Source organism: Filicampus tigris, chromosome 5, assembly GCF_054856515.1.
Source record: "Filicampus tigris isolate MCC_2025a chromosome 5, RoL_Ftig_1.0, whole genome shotgun sequence".
Taxonomy (NCBI): Eukaryota; Metazoa; Chordata; class Actinopteri; order Syngnathiformes; family Syngnathidae; genus Filicampus; species Filicampus tigris.
In genome coordinates this window covers 1,563,993-1,584,709 of record NC_141221.1, presented here as the reverse complement: position 1 = coordinate 1,584,709, position 20,717 = coordinate 1,563,993, and the positions used below count along the sequence as shown (strand labels likewise).

General features: G+C 41.4%; 1 protein-coding gene across 2 annotated transcripts in view; it reads left to right on the top strand.

Annotated features, from left to right (window-relative positions):
* The window catches only part of antxr2a (ANTXR cell adhesion molecule 2a), a 59,757-nt gene extending 39,851 nt beyond the window's left edge, over positions 1 to 19,906 (top strand). For both annotated transcript variants that reach the window (XM_086031082.1, XM_086031081.1), the window contains one exon: positions 18,972 to 19,906. In XM_086031082.1, the coding sequence (XP_085887208.1) occupies positions 18,972 to 19,007 (36 nt within the window). In that variant the 3' untranslated portion in view covers positions 19,008 to 19,906. The remainder of the gene's footprint in view (positions 1 to 18,971) is intronic.
* Positions 19,907 to 20,717: the final 811 nt, after the last annotated feature.

Below are 20,717 nucleotides of genomic sequence, written 5' to 3'. Positions count from 1 at the left end.
CTGGAGAAAGCCATAGACCAGTACCTAAGGAGCTGAAGGTCATAGACTAGGACAAAGGCCTAGACCGTGACCTGGGGCTAAACCTGGCCCAAGAATTAGAACAGCAAAGTTGCTAGAGCAGTCTACTCCATGTGATCAAATCCCCGTGTCTTTGTCTTGAGACTTGGTGAAGCAGCAAGTGGTTCATTGTTCACGGTTACAATTCAACACTTATATATTTGCTTTGACGTAAATTTTCCTCCTCTCTGTACTGGCCTGTGGTCTCCCGACGCTTTATTAGCTGCGCTGCTGCAGTTTAGTAGCAATTAGCCCGGTTAATTATGGGATGTCACGCTCTCTGATCCGTAGGTGCGTCATTAGCTAGCTTGTTTACTTCCCATTAAAAGCCTTTTATGGGGAAATTAGCGCTACGCGGGTTTCACGCGGAGGTGCGCACACTAAACACATCGCCGCCGCCACCACCTCTTGTGTTTTTGTTGTAGCTTAACTCTTTATTAGAGCATAAATTAGCGCCGCATTAGCATATTGTCTCCTCACACGTGTAGCTAGCTAGCTAAAGACGTGGGTGAAACCTTTAAGATGTGTCGTCTGAAACAATAGCGCCTTTGATTAGACAAAAGGCGTGAAAGGACCGCTACATCTGTTAGCGCTTGGTTCTAACCGTAGCCAGCAAATGTTTGCATTTGGAGTTGAGATCATTTACATCCAGGCGTTAAGATGCTGGTAGCGCTTGTAATGTTCACTCGGCTATAATTATTATTGTTATAATTAAGGGTGCTTTTATTAGCTATTCGGGTCAAACTGCGTAATTCGCTGTGAAATTGCTGTCCCAGTACCACACATTGTGGAATTCACAAATAGATACACTGGGACATTACTTTTATACAATGATCCTTTCAAATCTAACAAAGAATTCAGAAGTCAGGATAGCAATTCTAGGTGATCTTGGTCTAGCCCCATTGGACTTGAGCTAAGGACTAGGCTCTGCTATTGGTATAGACAACAGTCCTGGTCTGGACCTTGACGTAAAACAACTGTAATACAGTTACAGTTGCAGCTTACTCGCGACAGTCTTCGTGTTTCGCCATCATTCTACGTGTATTACTTTTTTTTTTTACGCACACCTGAAGCAGCAGCACAACGTCCATTGAATTGAAGCATGGTATCATGACGCAAAAACTGTTTCGGATTTTTTTTTTTTTTTTTTTTTAATTGTTATAACTGCATGTTTTTATGCAGTACAAAATAGTTTTGTTATTTTAAAAAATCATTATGACAAGAGTGTGTAAATTTGTCCTCCTTAAAGCTGCTATAAACAAAACCCGAATTGCTAATTGAGAAGGAAGTGCAAACGTGAGCGTTTGAGCCTTCAACTGTGGCTCTCGTTGCCACCCAATAATGCGGCTTGACCGGCTCGCCGTATCGCGGCGGCGTGCAAGCGCTGCGGCGAGCCCTGGGCCTCATTAGTTCTACGAGTGGACCTGGGCCTCATTAGTTCTATCAGCGGACGTCCTCGTTAGCGCTAACAAGTAGCCAGCTGACAGGTCCGTTCCGTCGCCCCCACCCTCGCCTGTGCCGTGTGACGGCTTTCACCGCGGCGGAAAAAGCAAGCGACCGTTTACGAGCGTCGACCGCTCTCTCTTAACCAGATGACTTCTTTTTACATGAAGCCAGCAAAAGTAGGGCAGATGTCTGTGTGACTGGTTGTAAATTTGATAATGACCGCCATGTTAATCCTCCCCTCGCGCCGCCCGCCTCCCCTGCCCTCCTTCTCTGGACCTGGCTGGTAACAGGATTAACCTCATAAAGCAGGAAGCTTTTTTTATTATCGCTGACTGCTGATTGGGCGACAGGACAATGCTTAGTGTAGCAAATTAAAATAATACAGCTAAAGCAAAAGCCAAGATGTTCCTGCCCAGGCTAATTAGCACTGATGCTAGCGGCTACTTTGTACCAAGTCAAGTCGGGTTGCTCTTGTATTTCGCCAAGTACGGACGAGCTGTGAGTTGCAACCCCGTTTCATAGCAGGTCGCTCTTGTGAATGTTAGCGCATATGCTGATGAGCACTAACGCTAGCAGCTACTTTGTATAAAATCAAGTCAGGTGGCTCTTGTAGTACGCTAAGAACGGGCTAGCTTTGAGTTGAACCTGAACCTGCTTACCACACAGTACATACTTTTTTCCCCCCCATTTCGTTTATTTCATTCAGACTTAATGTGCATTTTTACAGGCAGAAATTCAAATGAGTGAAATACAATTAAAAGTAAAACTTGAGAAATAAAATGGAAATAGAAAATGTTTTAAAGTTAAAAAAAAAATTCAAAAGTAAACTAATCAAAAATGAAATGGAAAAGAATCTAGTTTAAAATTAAAGTTCTATATTCTCGATAAGAATATTTAGGAATTAAATAAAAAGGTACATTAAAAACTGACAATTAAATGAAAACTTTACCACAAAATTCAAATATACTAAACGTGAAACTGCAAAATAAAATTAATTTATAAAAATAAAGTGAAATTCAAACTAAGTTAAAAACATCCGTCCGTTTTCTTAACCTCACTAGAAAGAAATAAAATAAAACTAAAGTGAGGCTCAAACAAAATTAAATTCAAAATGTAATTTGAATTAAAATGAATAGAAATATAATAGAGGTTACATTAAAAATAGATACAGCATTGTATCAAAATAAAATAGTCAATTAAAAAGTTAACCATTAAAATAAAATTAAAAATGATTAAAAAATGAAAATGAAATTAAAGCTTGAGTTAATGGTGCATTTAAAAGTAAACAAAAGATGAAGTCAAATTAAGTTTACTGAATACATTAACAACAATAAAGTCAAAAGGTTTCCTGTGCTCTCAAGTTTTGTTATTCCTTGTGATTTCCTTACTCTTGTGTATTTTATCATCAGCTTTGCGTCTTTCAACTTTGATTGTGCTTTTCTTTGAATATTTTGACAAAACATTCTTGTTTTTGTCGACTTGAGCGAGTGTTTTTCAAGTTCGGGGCAACAACAAACAAGTTTGATGGCTGCCTGTTTTAAATGTTACCATGTATCCAGACTTAATGTCATTTATTTGTGATCCCTTCTCGTGGAGTTTGGGATTACGTCTCTTAAACCTCATGGCTCGTTGCAGGACTTAATCCCAAATATGTTTTTGGCCTTCTCGTCGTTGTTGTTGCGGCGCTGTGCGGACGTGCCGACGCCACTCGTCTTTCCTCTCCATTAGCTGATGGCTCTTGTTGTATCTGGGTGGTCTGGGCTGGTACCTGCACCCCGGACAAAGGCGAGGGGAGGGCGCTCGGATCGGTGGGCTAGTTTGCCCCACCCCCCCGGCCTGATCCGATCTGACCTGATGTTCCCGCCGCCCCCACCCTCGTCCTCGCTCGGACCGCCGCTCCTCTCTTGGCTTCTTTTCTTCATCGCCTATTAAAATCAAAGCGAGGAGGAGAGGCGGCGGGATCTTGGCTTTAATTAAATTACATTATTGTTAACGTCAGCGTTGCAGGGGCCGACTCGGTCGCGTGCGCTCTGCCTTCCTCCTCTTCCTCGTTCACCTCCTGACAGACGTATAAAGGAGGAGGAGGCGGAAGAGGGGGGTGAGCGAAGGGGAGGGGGGGGGTGTCACACATCCTTGCCGTAATGTATTCTAATGCTCCCCTGCCTTGATTTGAATTTTTAAAAGGGTGGAAGCGGGGACGTCATGTTATGCGGGGAATATGTTCACAGTGAATATTCAATGAGCGCGTGCTTATTTTGTATACATGAATGTAACAAGGTGGTCGCGCCGCCTAATGCGGAGTGAAGGGCCCTCGCGTGCGCGCAAAAAAGCGTTTTGAACACCGCCGCCGACACGGCGTTATGAATACACATGCCGACGTCGACACGCTGCGTTCATTACCTTCGACAAGCTTCTGTTGACAAACTCAGTTTACCCCTCATTATGGGAGCAGAATGCCAAAGTAACATGAAATTTGCTAGGTGTGTCTATCATGAGTAGACGGTCAAAAAAGGATCAAGAAGCCATGCTCACCAAGACAATGGAATTGTGCCATTTTTTTTTTCAGTTTGTCTATATCCACGATCAACTCTTCCTAGAAAGTCTTGGAAAATTCAGCCCTCGAAGCCAGTTTCAGTTAGTGAGATGACATTTAGTATTTACGTCTATCATGAGCAGACCTACAAAATCTCCCCAGCCCATGCCTGAAAATACACTCTAAGTCTGACATTTTAGTTTGGAGCAGATATTGTAGAGTCATTTTGGCTCTTTCTGATGATCTTATGAAAGACCAGTCCAAGGGAGTTTTAGAAAAATCAGCCCTCATGCCCATTTTATTCAGCAACAGGAAATTTGGTTGGCAGGACTATCATGATTAGACCCACAAAAAAGTCCTATGAGGTCATGTTAGCCATGACACATGAAGTCTGCCACGCAGTTCTGGCCATTTCCACAAAGATGAACTCTGAGAGCGATTCTTAAGATAAAATTTCCCTGTTTCAGTTAGCATTATGAAATTTGGTATGCATGTCTGTCATGAATAGATCTGCAAAAAAGTTGATCCCATGCCCAAAAAGAAACTCTCATTTTGGTTTGAGCTTTAGGGTAATGTTCGCAGTTTCCAGATTTCCTGAGACGAACTGTTTAAAGATTTTTAAAATTCAGCCCCCTAAGCCTGTTTCATTTACTGGACGTAGCTATCATGAGTAGACGCACAAAAAAAGTCCATGGAACCCATGTCTGACAAGAAACGTGAAGTCTGCCATTTTGGTTAGAATTTTGAGGTTATGTTAAGGTTAAGACAAAATTCTCGAGAGATTGGAAATTCAGACTCTGAAGCTTGTTGAATTTAACACCATGAAATTTGGTCGGAATATCTGTAATGTGTAGACTCACCAAAAAAGAAATGGGAAGTCTGACATTTTGGTTTGAATTATGGGGTAATGTTGGCCGTCCGTGTCTGGAGAGTTTTTGAAAATCCAGCCCCCAAAGCGAGTTTTAGTTAACTACATGACATTTCGTGGACATGTCTATCATAAGTAGACCCACCAAAAAACCGCAAGAAGCCACTTCTTTAAAGACACAGGAAGGTGGCCATTTTGGTTTGAAGCAGCCATTATAGGTTCACGTCGGCCCATCAAAATTTCCGCATATTTGACGGTTAGCGCTACATGAAACGCCACTGGTGTTGCGCTCTCGTCCCGCAGCTCGCCGGCCGTCGCTTTTCTTTACAGCAAACAACCTCGTCGGCGTGGGGACTCGATGCTGGAGCAGATGTCGTCTTGAAGGATGTTTCTCTTCTTATGAATAAATCACCGCCTTCCATAATTGATGATGGAAAAAAGATGCAGATGTGACAATAGTTGGCGCGACCGCTCGTTTAAAACGCCCTTGGAGTCCTTCCAGATGTGCTTGTCTTCATTTTTTTTCTCCCCTCACTAAAACGCCGCATTCCAACTTTAATTCTCTCCATTTGCCTTCTTCTTTTTTTTTTTTTTTTTTTTTTATCTCTGATGGATGCTGGTGGAGTTAGTTAATAACGCAGCTTATTAACCTTAATGACAGTGTGATCTTTTACCATTGATAGCTTGTCTGGGACTTAATTAAAGATGATACACTTTTAATTAAGCGCTCTCGTCGCCGTCGTCACGACGACCTCTCCTCCTGCGGTTTGTCGTTAAAAAGCCGACGCGGCGAAATCAAGTCGAGCGCGACCAATGCGGTCCTCCAGGTGCCGTCTTTTGCGAGTTAGCCTGTCAGCTGGCTAGCGTCGACGCCGTTTTGGACTTTTTCTGCTCGACTCACTGTAGAGCTCATTTTGATTGGATTGACAGTCTACATTTAATAACTCATTTCATTTTTGTTTGTTTTTTAACGTAAAGGGTTAGCAACTAGTGTCACCCTGGACCGTGGACGTATTGCTGAAAACTAGCCATTGACTGATTTTTGAAGAATATTGTGTGTGCCAATATAAGCACCAAGCCTAGCAAAAGAAAGAGTGGACTCTTCTTTCAGCAGAAAAAAAAGTTGCTCTAGTTTTCTCCATTCATTAGTATTAGCAGCAGAACATGGGTTGGGTACGTCAAAAAAACGCTGCTTTCTGACCAAAAAGCAGAGAAAACAAGCATTTGGGGAGCTGAAAGATGTTAAGCAGAACATCATACATTGACGCTTAGATTCACCGCTTAATCTATATCTTCTTCTCAAAAGCTGCGCTGATCTCAAATCCAAAGCGATGAAACGCCGCCATCTGCGGGGATCAGTTAGTCATTACAGACCCTCTGAAAAATGTACGTGGCGAATATATGCCGTACGTCGGTGCCAGTAAAGGCTTGGGATCCAGTTGACCATCTGTGGAGTCAAGATTTGTCATTTTCATTTACATTGAGAGCACAAACTGACAAGGAACGCGACAATTGCAGGGATAAAAGACTGCACGTATAACAGTCAATAAGGTCAAATTAAATATGAAGATGGTGTAAAAAAAAAAAAAAAAATTAACGACAGAGTTGAAATTTTTTCCATCTATCAGCATTATCGGCGCCAGCTGCAAAGAAACCTGTCAACTTTGTGAGTTAGTTAATAGCAAAAAATGTCATATCAAAACGGCACAAGATAAATAACGGCATCAAATATTTCAGCATTCAGGACAAACGATCCATCAAATGAAATTCAATATGAAGCCTTGGCCAACGACAGACTGCTGCCTTGTTGCGTTTGCGGTGGCAAGTGATAAAGAATGGCCGCCCTGATGACATGTAACGTTTTCCCCACGTGGATGATACAAACTATTAAAGCCGCTGCGAAGGGGCACACGTGTGTGTGTGTGTGTGTGTGTGTGCGTGTGTGGGCGTGTGTAGGGTTAAACGTGTATTATATAGTGTGTGCGAAAATGAAACCGATTTCGTACAAGCAGTTTGGTTTGGTTGCCAGAGCTTCAAAGCTGTTAAATCTCACCCTCCAAACGCTAAAGTTGACAATCATTGCACAACTTGATTTTGGTGCGAGCATCTGAGCCCCAGTGTGACACCCGCACACACTCACACACACGCACGCACACACACACACACACACACACACACACACACACACAGACCAGGCCAGGCCATATGCAAGCTTTTTCAAGAAGCCCCAGAGCTGGGCATGGCCTAACCGCCCCCGCGTTCCGTCCTTCATATTTAATCGAGCGCGTGGTCCCGGTCCGTCCCTGGTCGGCGACAGCCAATCGGCATCGAGAACGTAATCTTCACGTCCTAAGCGGGCGACGCACGAGCAGAAATGGCGCCAAACAAAGAAAAAATATCAAACAAAAACAACAGACACACACGTGCGGCGTGGTGATCGGTGAATTCAAAACAATATGGGACACATGTCATTGCGTCTGTGGGACGGCAAGGTACACAACGCTGTTTGATTTTTGATTTTTTTTTTTTTCTTACTCGGCCGCGATTCAGGAGTGCGGCACCTGCCGATTTGTGTTTTTTGCCATTTTGTTCAAAATCAACCACAATACGTACATTCGATAAGATAATCATGTTCACCTTTTTAAAGATGTAATTGTGTGTAGTCACATTGTTACAATTAACCATGTCTTAGGATAACACACTCACACACACACACACACACACGCATGCACTGTATTTAATCTCCAGCATCACATTACAGCCAGCGTGCGTTATTAGCATGCGGCTGGAGGATAAGCATATTTGTATTTTTTCACGTTTCTCTCCCCCGCGCTCGCCAGTGTTACTTTACAACCTCGTAAATAACAACTTTGCTCCGCGTCGCAGATTTAAAGCTGTAACTTTTCCTTTTTTTTTTTGCCGGAAAATCACATTTAACGCTGATATATGACCATGCAAATGAAAAGTTAGACGCCAGTTAATAATGAATTTAATTGTGTTGCGCCTTCACTCAAGGGAATTTTACATTTAGATCAGTTCAATTTAAATTGTTGTAAAAATGTTAAGGAATAACTGAATATTTTTCAAATCAAATACTAATTTCATAATTTACATGTGTGGTTTTTGATTGGATTTTCTTAATATCCTTTTAAACTAATATAACTTTCATTTCAGGTCACAAAACAAATATGTTAAAAATATTTAAAAAGCAATACAACATTTTTTTTTTTTTTAATTTCACCACCAATAAAAATGAAAAAATACAAATGTTGAAAAAACGTTGAAAGATTTTTTTTTTAAATTTCACTTAATATCATTTATAAATATGCACATCATTTATTCCGTTATTTTCAAGTAGCCAAAAGGCGACGCTCTCGATTTACCAGTGGGAAGCTCGCTCATCTGGGAGGGACTCCGAGTCGAGCATTGAGAGGTGTCAGATGAGGTGGCTCGGGCATCTGGTTAGGATGCCTCCTCGACGCGTCCCTGGTGAGGTGTTCTGGGCACATCCCACCAGGAGGAGGCGCCGGGGGATGAGCCAGGACATGCTGGAGAGATGATGTCTCCCGGCGGGCCTGGGAACGCCTTTTGGAAATTCCCCTGGGAGAGCTGGATGAAGTGGCTGGGGAGAGGGAGGTTTGGGCTTCCTGCTAAAGCTGCAGCTAGCCCCCGCGACACAACCCCGTATAGGCAGAAGAAGATGGATGGATGAATTTTCAAGTAATTATCTCCCACTTACTAAAATTGTAATTCAGCCTCTAAAAACATTTGTTGCGTCATAACGTGTTGCTGTGTTCTGACTTGATGCCATTGAAAAGTTGAACTTGTGCGCTGATGAACGCTCGCAAATTCCTCATCACGGCCTTTGTGCGTGTGATGATGAGACAACAATGAGCTATTAACGCTTTTGTGCCCTACACAACCCCCCCCCCCCCTCCGGGGCCTCGTTTTCTGCCATTCTTTTCATGAGCTGATTGACTACACGCCGCTAATTGCGTCTTGGTTGGTAACACCCTCGCCGAGACGCTTCTTGTCGACGTCGACCTTTACATTTACTTCACTTAACTCGCTTACTTCTTCAGATATATTTTACTTGTCTGAGGAGTTTTAAAACAACGTACTATTTTTAAGAAGAACAATATCTTTCAATAGTAGTAGTCTTTATATAAAAAAAATACACAATCATGACATAATTTAATAAAATGGAAAGAGTAAATCAGTTTGTGCATCATGATAAGTAAATTAAATTTCTGTCAAACTAAAAATGTTATTTTACTCACCACCAGTAATACAGAAATATAGTTTTTGCAACTTAAATGAAAACAAATTTCATACGTGTTTTAATTGTAATCATCACAATTTTCTGCCCAAAACGGAATACTGTATCACAACGTTGCTTATCGGTAATACCGGAAACGTGTTCTAGGAAATTATTCATTATCCGTCATTTTCGCACATTGAAATAAAAACAATAGAATGTTTTGTAATGTATAAAAGTCCTTGAGTCATATTAACCGTTTGCCGTTTCTCATTCCAATTTCCAAAAGGAGCACATTAATGTCACATCTTTCCACTTGGCCGCGGTCTTGTATTCACGTACTTGTAAAGCTCTTTTATATTGCGCAGTACAGTATGCGGCTGCTAATTTTGGCAGCACATACGAATACTGGGCAGTGTTAAAGAGCTGCAATTGCTTGTAAAAGCTCGCCCAATGCTGAATTGCGTTGCGTGTTTTTATTAGCGTGCCGCCGCAAGACTTTTATGGCGCCCGCAGACATGCGAGCTTATGTTTTTTTGCTGCACTTCGGAAGCGCTTGTGACATCTCCGGCAGGGCCGCTTTGCGATGCCTACGCATAATTTAAAAGTACACATGAGCCCGGTGGCCCCCCGACAACGCCGCCACCCCCACCACCACCCTCGACGTTGATACGCCCTGGCACCCACAGGGGGGAATTAACAAAATGTCCGCCGCCGTGTGGGTTTTGTTGTTGTTGTTTGGAGTTGTGGCGTTTTGCGGACGGCGCGGCTTTGGCGACACTGAGCAGCTGCGTGACCTCTGGCTTCATTTCTTTGGGCCGGGGAAACAAATCGCAATGCTTTTAAAACACATTTGAATATATACGTTTGTACAAGTGGGGAAGCGGGAAAGTAAGTGCGGAAAAAAAAAATCTATTTTGATGCGAAGGTAGAAGTGATCGTTTGCAGGGTGTTGCCACATTTTTTAAATGGTGGTTTAAAGTAATATGAAATATTGCGATTTCATTCTCAGAAAATTATGACGACTTTTTTCTTCTTAATATTTCAACTTTACTGTCAGCAATCATGCCTTTTTTCTCTAAATTTTAGGACTTCATTATAGCAAAAAAACAAACAACTAAAATATTCTGAACTGTGTTCTTTTGGTATGACCACTTTTCCGCATTTTACAATTTTAATTTCCCTAAAATTAGGAAGTTTTGTTCTTCTTATTTTGACTTTTTTGTTGCAATGTTATGACTTTATTTTCTTAAAATGATCACTTTTGTCTTTTCTGCTCCGCTTCTGTAAGTAAAATCACTCACTTTGTCCTTTAAAAAAACACATTCAACTAAATTTAAATAGTCATTTAATACACTGCAATTCATTATATTAAATTCATTTAAAAAAAAAAAAGATTACATTTTTTAGTAAGCACCTATTTCTTGTTATAAGACCCAGGCTGTCACAATTGAATCTTTTTAGAATCGATTATCCTATTGAATAATCAACATCGAGTAATCAGATAAATTTGACTGTGTATCAACTTTCCCCCAATAGAGGGCGCTAAAGATGCTGTAACATGTCCCAAAAAATTATCCTTATCTTAGTCGACTTTTTTTCCCAGCCCAAAATGACATGATTCTATTCTAATTGATGTATAAGAATGATGCCTTTTTTAATCATGACGTGATGCGTTTTTCCTCAATAGTATGACTTTATTCTGTTGAAATTGTGACTTTATCTTGAAATTGTATTGCTTGTTTCCATTCCATTCAATTTTGAACCCTGAGTATTTTTTTTTTTTTTTTACAAACGGGCTAGCTAGCCCACTGCATAACGCTAATATACATTTGCTAGCCATTCAATTAGCCGCTAAGGTACTTGCACGAAGCAGAACAATCTTTTCTTGTCTGCATTGGCTCCACTCCACTCCGCTTATGATTATTTCATGCTCTTAAATTCTTGATGCGCGCCTCTGCGGCGAGCGAAGTGGGAGCATCCGAGTTGGCCTTACGCGGCGTTCACACCGCGCACCGATTTGGACGGCGCGGTGGCGCGGCTCCGCCCGGGTCCCCTCGGTTGGATCCCGCTCGTCCATTAGCGCCATCTGTGCTGTCCCCGCGCCGTCTGCGAGGGCCCCGCCGCCCGCGCCAAAACTATTGGCATTTCTCTGGAACAAGCGCAGGGACGGTGCCCAGAGTGCTTAGCTGCCAATGATGTGCACTTACTCGCACAGCAAAAAATAAATAAATAAAAGGAGGGAAGGGGAGGCTTCAACTCCAGGGAAGCAGATGGGCAGCGAACATCTGCAGCCACTACAAAATGGCGCCAACCCTCTACTAGCTTCGTGAGATGACGCTGATTTGGGCAGGTGGAAATTAGGTGATCCAGTTTGACTCTTCGCTAGACCCTGACCAAAATCTGCCAATCACGGATTAGCATATCAACTCTTGGCATGTTTGCAATTCTAATTGAAAATAATAGCCGACTACAAGACAAGATGTAAACTCCATCGATTGGCACTCAGTTTTGTTATTATGTTAGCATAATGATTGTTAGCATGTTCGCATTTTCAAATTTTTTTTCTAATAATACATCCATCCATTATCTGTACCGCTTCTCCTCACAAGGGTCGCGGGGCGTGCTGGAGCCTATCCCAGCTGTCTTTGGGCAGTAGGCAGGGGACACCCTGAACTGGTTGCCAGCCAATCGCAGGGCACAGAGAGACAAACATCCGCACTCACAATCACACCTAGGGGCAATTTAGAGTATCCAATCAACTTACCATGCATGTTTTTGGAATGTGGGAGGAAACCGGAGTGCCCGGAGAAAACCCACGCAGGCACGGGGAGAACATGCAAACTCCACACAGGGAGGCCGGAGCCGGGATCGAACCCACGACCTCTGAACTGTGAGGCGGACGTGCTAACCAGTCGACCACCGTGCCGCCCTCTAATAATACAGTTACTTTATTTTTATTCATTAGCACTCAGATGCCAAATATTTATCCTCACTTTTTTGTAATCCGGATGCTAATGCGTAGGTACAGCATGTATAGCAATTGTTTTATAAGGTCTCATTTGTTTCAAATCATAACTTACTTCAAAGCAAGATGTCACACTGCCTGTGTGTTGAGTATGGCTTTCCGAGACTTTTTTGTGGATCTACTCATGATAAACATGTCTACCAAATTCCATGTTGGGAAAAGGGGTTGAATTTTCAAAATCTCTCATGGGATAGTTTGTGTAGGATCACTGTTATCATCTAAAATAACCCTTAACCCATTAAGGACTAAACCGCCAGTCTCAACAGCTCCCCAAAACCGTCGTCGCCTTTGGAATTACCCTTGAAAACCTGAAGTTCTCCCGGAAATTCAACAATTACAAAATGATTAATATCTCAGCCCCTGTAGCAGACAGAAACATCATTCCAAAAGAATTAAAGGGCTTAGGCGTGTGGCTTTCACACAGGCAGAATTTATTATTTACTGTTTCAATCAAAGATGTAACAATACAGTGTTAGTGCAAGAGAAGCACTATATAATTTTTTTTTTTAAATCGAGTGGTAATTATCTGTAATCTATTCTGTTACAAAGACGTCAATATCGTCATTGTCTACAAACCATATCATACCACGTTCGACTGTTTCCACTGGTCGTGCGCGTCGTCTCTATAGCACTGCCGTTACTGATCAGAGCTCCGGGCGATCGACGGCGTCCGCCAAAAAATTCCATGACATCCTCCGCGGTCTCGCGACACCGTCACGTGTATATTCTGATGCATTAAATTGGCTAAGAGACGGAGAAATGGATTACAAAAAGACACCGACGTATCCGCTCTCCCGGCTTTAAAGGTAGAAAGACGCAACAGCGCTCCCGGCTCTAGTGGTAGAAACGCGGTTATGCGCTCCCGTCCTTAATGGGTTAACTGTCCGCTTCAAACCAAAATGGCTGACTTGTTCAGCTTCTCTTGCGGTTAAAAAAAAAGAAAAAAAGTCCACTATGAGCGATTGATTGGTGCAGACGCTGAAGTTCAGAGATGCTTTTTCCAGACTGCTCTGCATATGCTGCTGCCGTTTGCTAACTTTTTAGAGCAAGCTGTCGCAGCTGATCCCGGGTCAGCTGATTACAGCTCCGATGGCCACATTCCGCTCCGTCAGCTTCCCCCGTTTGGAGTGTTTGATACTCGCACACTGCATCACAGGCCGACGGTTTAATACCCTCCCGTAAATTGTGTCGCTAACTCGGGTGCCTGCATCAGCGCTATCTGTTTGTGGATGCATCTGTTTAGCATGACGCTAACTCAAAAATGACTGACACAAGGTCCTGCTTAGTACACGACCGATTTTGACTTCACTACGTGGTTTACACGTGAAAACCTTATTGGTCTGCCTCAGCACTTTTTTTTGTGGTGTAAGGGGGGGGGGGGGTTCAGGTTGTTAGCATGTTAGCCTTTGATAAGTTCTCATAAGAACTTTTACTTGACTTTAAGGGCATGATCTACTTTGTAAACTGCTCATCCTTAATCCTTTTTGTTTGCATTTTAGCTGTTAGCATTTTGTCAATTCTCATGATTTTAAGTCATTATCGATCTGCTTTAGCACTTGTTCTACTCAGGTTATCTCGCACATTTTCCCATTAGAATGTTAGCATTCTTTTCATTATTTGTTTGGAAGTTTACGTAACTGCAACCATCCACATACAGCAACAACAGTCTTTGAAAAGAAGAAATGTCCGAGTGGTCGCTGATCATCACGCGTTTGGCCGAGTCTCAGGTGGCTGCCATTTCCCAGCAGGCCAGATGGCAGCGCTGTGTGGGAAGCATGTGCGTGTGTGTGCGTGCGTGCGTGTGTGTGTGTGTGTGGTGGGGGGGTGTGCGTGTGTGTGTGTGTGTGTGTGTGTGTGTCTGTGTACGAGGGGCTAGCATCAAGATGGCCAGCAGTCTTGTGGACGAGGGAGGATTGCTCACACACTCTGTTCTTTGCAGCTGCGGTGTTTCTGTCTCCAATTTCTACTTTTAATGACCAAAGACAACCCTAAATTGGCGGATTGAAACCAAAATGGCAGCCTCCGTGTGTCTCTTCAGATGTGGATCTTTGAAACTTTAGTGTGGGTCTACTTGTGACAAACATGCCCATCAAATTTCATGTTGCTAAAGGGGGTCTCACACTGAGCGGCGAAGGCTTGCAAGTGTTAGCGAACGTAGCAAATGTTTTTTGTCAGGGTTCGTTAAAGGTGGCAAAAGTTTAAGTAGACGTTCGCCATACATTCGCAAATAGTTGTAACTCATTCACTGCCAGACATTTTCAGACCCTCTTTTACTCTAAAAAAAAATTGGAAAAAAAATATGAATAAATTCCTGGGTTTGAATGGCTGGACTGTGAAATGACAAGTCAATTTGTCAATGGCAGTGAATGAGTTGATGGTCCCAAACAATTTTTCTTGTCGCCATCAAATTTGAAACTTAATCAAAATGTCTTTATGGCTAGAAAAAGTGTTTGCAAAAGTCTTTTCAACCTTAACCAAACCCTGATGGAAAAACAACATTCGCTGCGCGCGCAAACACTCGCGAGCCTTCGGCGCTCAGTGGCATACGGGCTTAAGTGAACTTCAGGACTTCAGGGGCCCCGCTAAAGAAGTTTGTCTCTGTAGGAAATGGCCAAATTTACCCTCAAATTGGCAGTTTGAGACTTTTTTGTGGCTGTAGTCATGGTAGACATGTCTACCAAATTTCAGGTTACTGCGAGAAACGGGCTCCAGGGGCTGGATTTTCAAAAACAATGTCGAAGGAATTCTTTTTCAAAGGACCACAGAAAATTGCAAAAATGTCAGCTTTAAACCAAAACGGCAGGCTTCCTATGTCTTTACAGGTATGACTTCTTAACATATGTTGTAAGTGTACTCATGATAGACTAAATGTCATGTTCTGAAGTGAAACTGGCTTTGCAGGCTGAAGTTCCACATTTTCTCCAAAAGACAATTGACTTTAAAATGTCAATTTGAGCCAAAATGGCTGACTTCGTGTGTCTTTCCGTGCATGGCTTCGTGAGATTTTTTTTTCGTGGGTTTACTCATGCTTCCCAAATTTCATGCTGCTAAGAAAAACACGCTCCAGGGGCTGAATTTTCAAAAACTCACGAGTAAGTGTTTATCTTTGAGGTGACCAAAATGGTTCGCCTATGGTAGGCTTTTTTCAAACATGGCTTCGTGAGACATTTTTGTGGATCTGTTCAAAATAGACGCGTCTACCAAATGTCATGTTGCTAAGTGACACTGGCGTAGGGGGGCTCCATTTTCAAACATTTTGAAAGTTAGGATCCTAACAATTTGTCAGTCTTGAACTAAAATAGCAGGCTTGTTGTTTCTTTTTAGGCATGGCTTTTTGAGCATTTTTTGCGGGTGTACTCGTGAAGCCCATGTCAAACAAATTTTATTTTGCTAAGTCAAACTGGCTTTGGGGGCTGAATTTCCAAAAGAAAATCTTGTGGGTGAGTTAGTTTGCCTTTTGAAGAAGCACTGGAAATAAGCTTGGAACTGAAATGGTCGACTTCATAGGTCCATTTTGACATCGGGGATGGTAGTAAACCCGGGTCATGTTGGTCGATAATAGCGCAAAAACAGTGTTTGCAAAACCAAAAGCACGTTTAGTCAGAACGTTGCAGTCGGACACGCAAATTCCCAGATGAACGAAGCTGAAAAGTATCTGTGGTACTTGGTAAAGCCGGCAGCTTATCGCTGCAAAATAAACATCTTGCCACTGGATTACACGTCGACTTTTTCCGCGCCGCAGATGGACGATTGTTCCTCGATGATTCCGTCACACTTTGTTTTGCGCTCTTTTCAGTGGAAGTAAAGGCATCCATCAGTTCACTTGAGAAGCCAATAAGAAGAAGAAAAAAACAAATTGGATGGCGTCTAAGTCGCCATCAAGCTGTCAGTGCAGCAAGCAACACATGGCCGGCTAATTTACATTTGTACTTTTTCTTTGATTTGTAGAGCAGGCGGGATTTGTTCATTATTGACGAAAGCGTGCAAGGAAAGTAACTAAGTAACTACAGAAAGAATTTGACGCCAACGTCTCTGTGTGGTATCCTGGTCGGCGCATTTTGACATTGACCCTGATTAAAAATGTTTCATTTTGTTTTCATCACTTTATGTTAATGAAAGAGCACTTTATTATTTGGAATCTAAATATGTCATAAACATTTTAGCTGTTGTATTATTATTATTAGTTGTATTCATTTAAAATGTTTTTGTTGAATTGATTCTAGATGCTTGAGATGATCAAAGTGACTTAAATATTTTGGATTTTTCATTGTAAACAACTATTCATTCTTAATTCTTTTAATTTTAATTAACATTTTAGTGGACTACTTTATTATTGTTTTTATATATTTTATTATGTTTACAGTACAATACTTGTTGTTATTTTTTCATTAAGATAGCAGCCATAGTTTAAAATATCTTTTGGAGGACTTTGTAAATGTATTGAAATTGAGACTAAAAGTGATATTTCAAATGTAGATATTTTTCTAAAACAATCTGCAAAAATCTGGTTTATTCCTCCCTTTGCTGCTTTTCGTTCAGTTTGTGTTTTCGTACAAACATGTTTTTCTTCTGTGTAATGAACGCAACTAAACAAAAAGATTTATTTGATGTGTTTTGGTTGCTTCCCCCCCCATTTTGTTTTCAGTTAGCAGCCGCTTGTGTTCATTGGAGGTACACATTTCATTCATGATTGAATTCATCAGGAGCGCAGCCATTATAATTAATATTATTATTATTATTAATGTCATGTGTAATGTATTAAAAGAACAAATGAAGCTAAGCAGGGTGGTCCTGGACCCCTCGAGTCCCGTCAGCCGTCCATCTCCCGTCCTGACTCATCGTCCTGTCTCTCCTCCTGACGTTGCGTGCTGACGTGTTTGGATGTTTGAGGGTGGGGGGGTGGTTTTGGGGGAGGGGGGAGGGGGGGTCAGGGGTTTCTGGTGTCCGAGTGTGCCGTCACTTGGGCGATGCCAAAGCTCCACCAGTTCATCCCGACATCTGCACCATTAAACCCCCGTCTGATGGCATCTGATGTGCCTTATTTGTTGTTGACCTCGCGCCTGCCAAATAGTGAGCCAACCGTGGTGGAAGATTCCGGAGTGCAGCGAAAGCGCCAAAAGCCTCCGCCAAGGCTAAAGTCTCCTAATTTGTTTGAGGCTACAGTGACATTTGAGGTGTATATTTCCTGTATTTTTCAGACTGTGTCAAAGTGGAAGATGGAAACACTTGAAGCGTGAGCTGCCGATGGCTTTATTACATAAATTGGAAATTCATGGGAGGGGAGGCGTGCTTTTATAGCATTTATGGCACTTAGTTTTTTTTTTAATGGTCTTTAAATATATTTTTAAAATAATACGCAAGTCCAAAATATTGTACAATGTGCGAATCCCATTTTTTTCCAAATGAACAAACAAATCATCTGATGATATTCATCAAAAGTCATGCCCAAAGATGTAGGCCAAAAAAAAAAAAAAAAAAAAAAGACGCTACAGCCGTCACTTTCTGTTGGATGCAAAAGCAGGACTGAAGAGGATTTGACATTCACCAGTCTTCAGCAAAACTACACTGAGCTCAAATACTTCCTGTTTTCACTCTTCTTCTCTCAAATGTTCACCGTGTCAAACGAAACAGTTTCGAGTGCTCAACAGTGGAATTACACCCCAAGTGAATGGGAGGAGGAACAAAATAAGAATTAAAAAAAAAAATAAGCGTAATCGTGAGACTGCAAACACAGAACCTGCGATGGTGGGGGGGGGATTACTCGACTGTTTAGACAACTGGGGGCACATTTGATTTGATTTGTTTTTAAGTGCATTTAGTTCCCCCTTTAAGCGGTGTAACAAAGTATTTGTACTTGTTTCCTTGCCACCACTGGAGGTGATTCCACACCAAATGTCAGCTATGTGAACCGCCGCACGACACCATGCCGTTGATTTTCGGCTTTCAACACGTCTGGCTGCAGTCTGTCTGTGTGCGTGCGTGTGCGCGTGCTCGTGTGTGCGTGTGTGTGTGTGTGTGTGTGTGTGGGTGTGCGCGCGTGCATGCTTACATGCTGTTGAGGGATTCGCTGTGTGAGAGCTCCCTCTTGGTGTCGGCTGGACAACTGTTGGTGTGCACACACACGCACGCACACAGTCCGACATTCACACACTAAAAGGAAGACATTAGGACTTTTTTCCATCAAATATTGTTCAAATCTATTGTAGGCATAATTAATATTTTGGCTGTGTTTTCCATTGAAAACTATTTCAAATGTATTCTCAACCTTAGATTTGTTTATCAAGTATTTGAAATGAATTATTTATGATATTTATCTGTATCAGAGCGGCTTTATTGATTAAAATGTATCGCAGATGTCATTTGTTCATTCTTTGCTTGCCTTTTTTGTAGAACAAATGACCTTTTTTGTGAAATTGTTTTATAGACTGCATTAAGTATATGACAGATATGAATTTATGCTACTTAATTTGTGTTGTTACAAATGATCAGTTTTTAAATGTCCTCTAGATCTCAATAATGCACTTCTATATGTATTATAATAATAATGTATAAAATGGTATTTTGTGGACTAAATGAAGACGTGAATGAGAAATCGTGTGTTATTTTTCAAAAACGGTTTTATACAATACAATACAATACAGTTTTATTTATATAGCACATTCCATGACAGCTGGAGCTGTAACACATTGAAATTATGTTAACAATAATTTTGGTCTCTCCTATATGATAAATTTGTTTTTTGTTTTTTCTAATGATGTCATTTTGTTTGTGTTGTCTTCAGGGTCGCTGTGTAAATTTCAGCCGCGTTCGGCGTTAGAAGACGATGCAAATGACGACGAGGCGCCGCCGCCATGGACCAGAGAAGAATTTCACTCTTTTTCTATATTTATATTTACTTTGACATTGTTCTCGCCACTTTTATTGAGATGATTGTTTTGTTATTATTATTATTATCCCGCAATCTTTTCGGGACACTGAATGCATCGCGAGCATATTGAAGGAAAACAAAGAAGAGTTTTTCAGAACAATCCTGGCGGGGGGTGGGCAGGGGGGCGGGGCCTTCTGACAATCCTGCTCGTCTTCCTCTTGGCGACGTCTCGTCAATGTGGAACTCGCCCAACCGCCTGCCCGCGTCCGTTTTTTTTTTTTTCTTCCCCACACGTGACGGGTGGGCGACAGGACGGACAAGACGGACGCCCCCGAGGTTTTCGGAGCCCGGCGACACTTTGCCCTTCCCAAGATACCTTCCTGCCCGCCCGCCCGTCATCAGGGAATTAATAGAGCGTAGCCCCCACCCCACCGCGGGGGCTGCGACCATACCCGTCTAATTATTAGTCTTTGTTTTATCCATCGGCCCAAAATAATTTCACTTCAAATATTGCACTTTGTACAGACTTTTGCCTTGAAATATTTTCGCCACCAAAGATGAAATATTGACTGTTTTTTTGTATTTGCTTTGGCACACTTGAAGTCAGCTTACACATCGTTTAGTTGGCAATCAAATGAGCATGCGCTGTTATTTTAGGACATTATAATCCGCGTTTTAAACCGTTTTTATGGAGTTTTGTCATATTTTTATACTCAAAACATATTTTGGAAATATGTCTATTTAATTTCTTTTTAGTTTTTGTACAATACATAAAATGAAATATTTTTACATTCCGCATATATATCTTTATCCAGCAAATTACGAATAAAAAAACAAATTAAAAATGATTTTATGACAACATGACGATTATTTATGTTTGAATGTATTTGAAGACAAGACGTTTGGCCTCTCCGTTTGTCGCCAGGAAATTAATAGAGCATATTTGGGCCGCGGGGCCCGGCCTGCCTGGGCGGAGGGAGCGAGCAACACGGGCAGGGCCGTGGACGGACGGATGGACGGACTGTCGGATGGTTGGGGCTTTGAAGGATTGATGCCTTGAGTTTGCCTGACACGTGCTGGTGCTCAGCAAGGCATGAACTTCCTTTTTTTTTTTTTTTTTTTTTTTTTTTTAAGGATAACAAAGAATGGAAAGGTTCATTAATATAATTAGATGCTCGTGAAGTGACCCGTTGCCGAAAAACGGGGACAAGTGAGATAGAAAAAATAATCTTACCTACAGTTACACTATATAGTTGCACATATATATATATTTATATAGTATATATGTGTGTGTGTGTGTGTGTACCTACATATATGTATGTATTTAAGTATATTTTTACAAATGCACTTTTACAGATGTATATATATGTATATATATGTACATATATGTACATATATGTATATATATGTATATATGTATATATATATGTATATATATATATATATTGTTGCTGTAATGTGAAAAACACTTATCTCCATTTTTTTCATTTTATTTTTACAGGAATTCCGTTTCTGCATTACAGACATTGCATTAAAGTGAAATTTTAAAAAGTTTCTAAAATTGGAGATAAGTGTTTTTCACAGGGCAGCGACGATATATAATATCTATATATATATTTTTTTTCTTTTTTACATCTACATTTTAAGTTTATTTTTGTA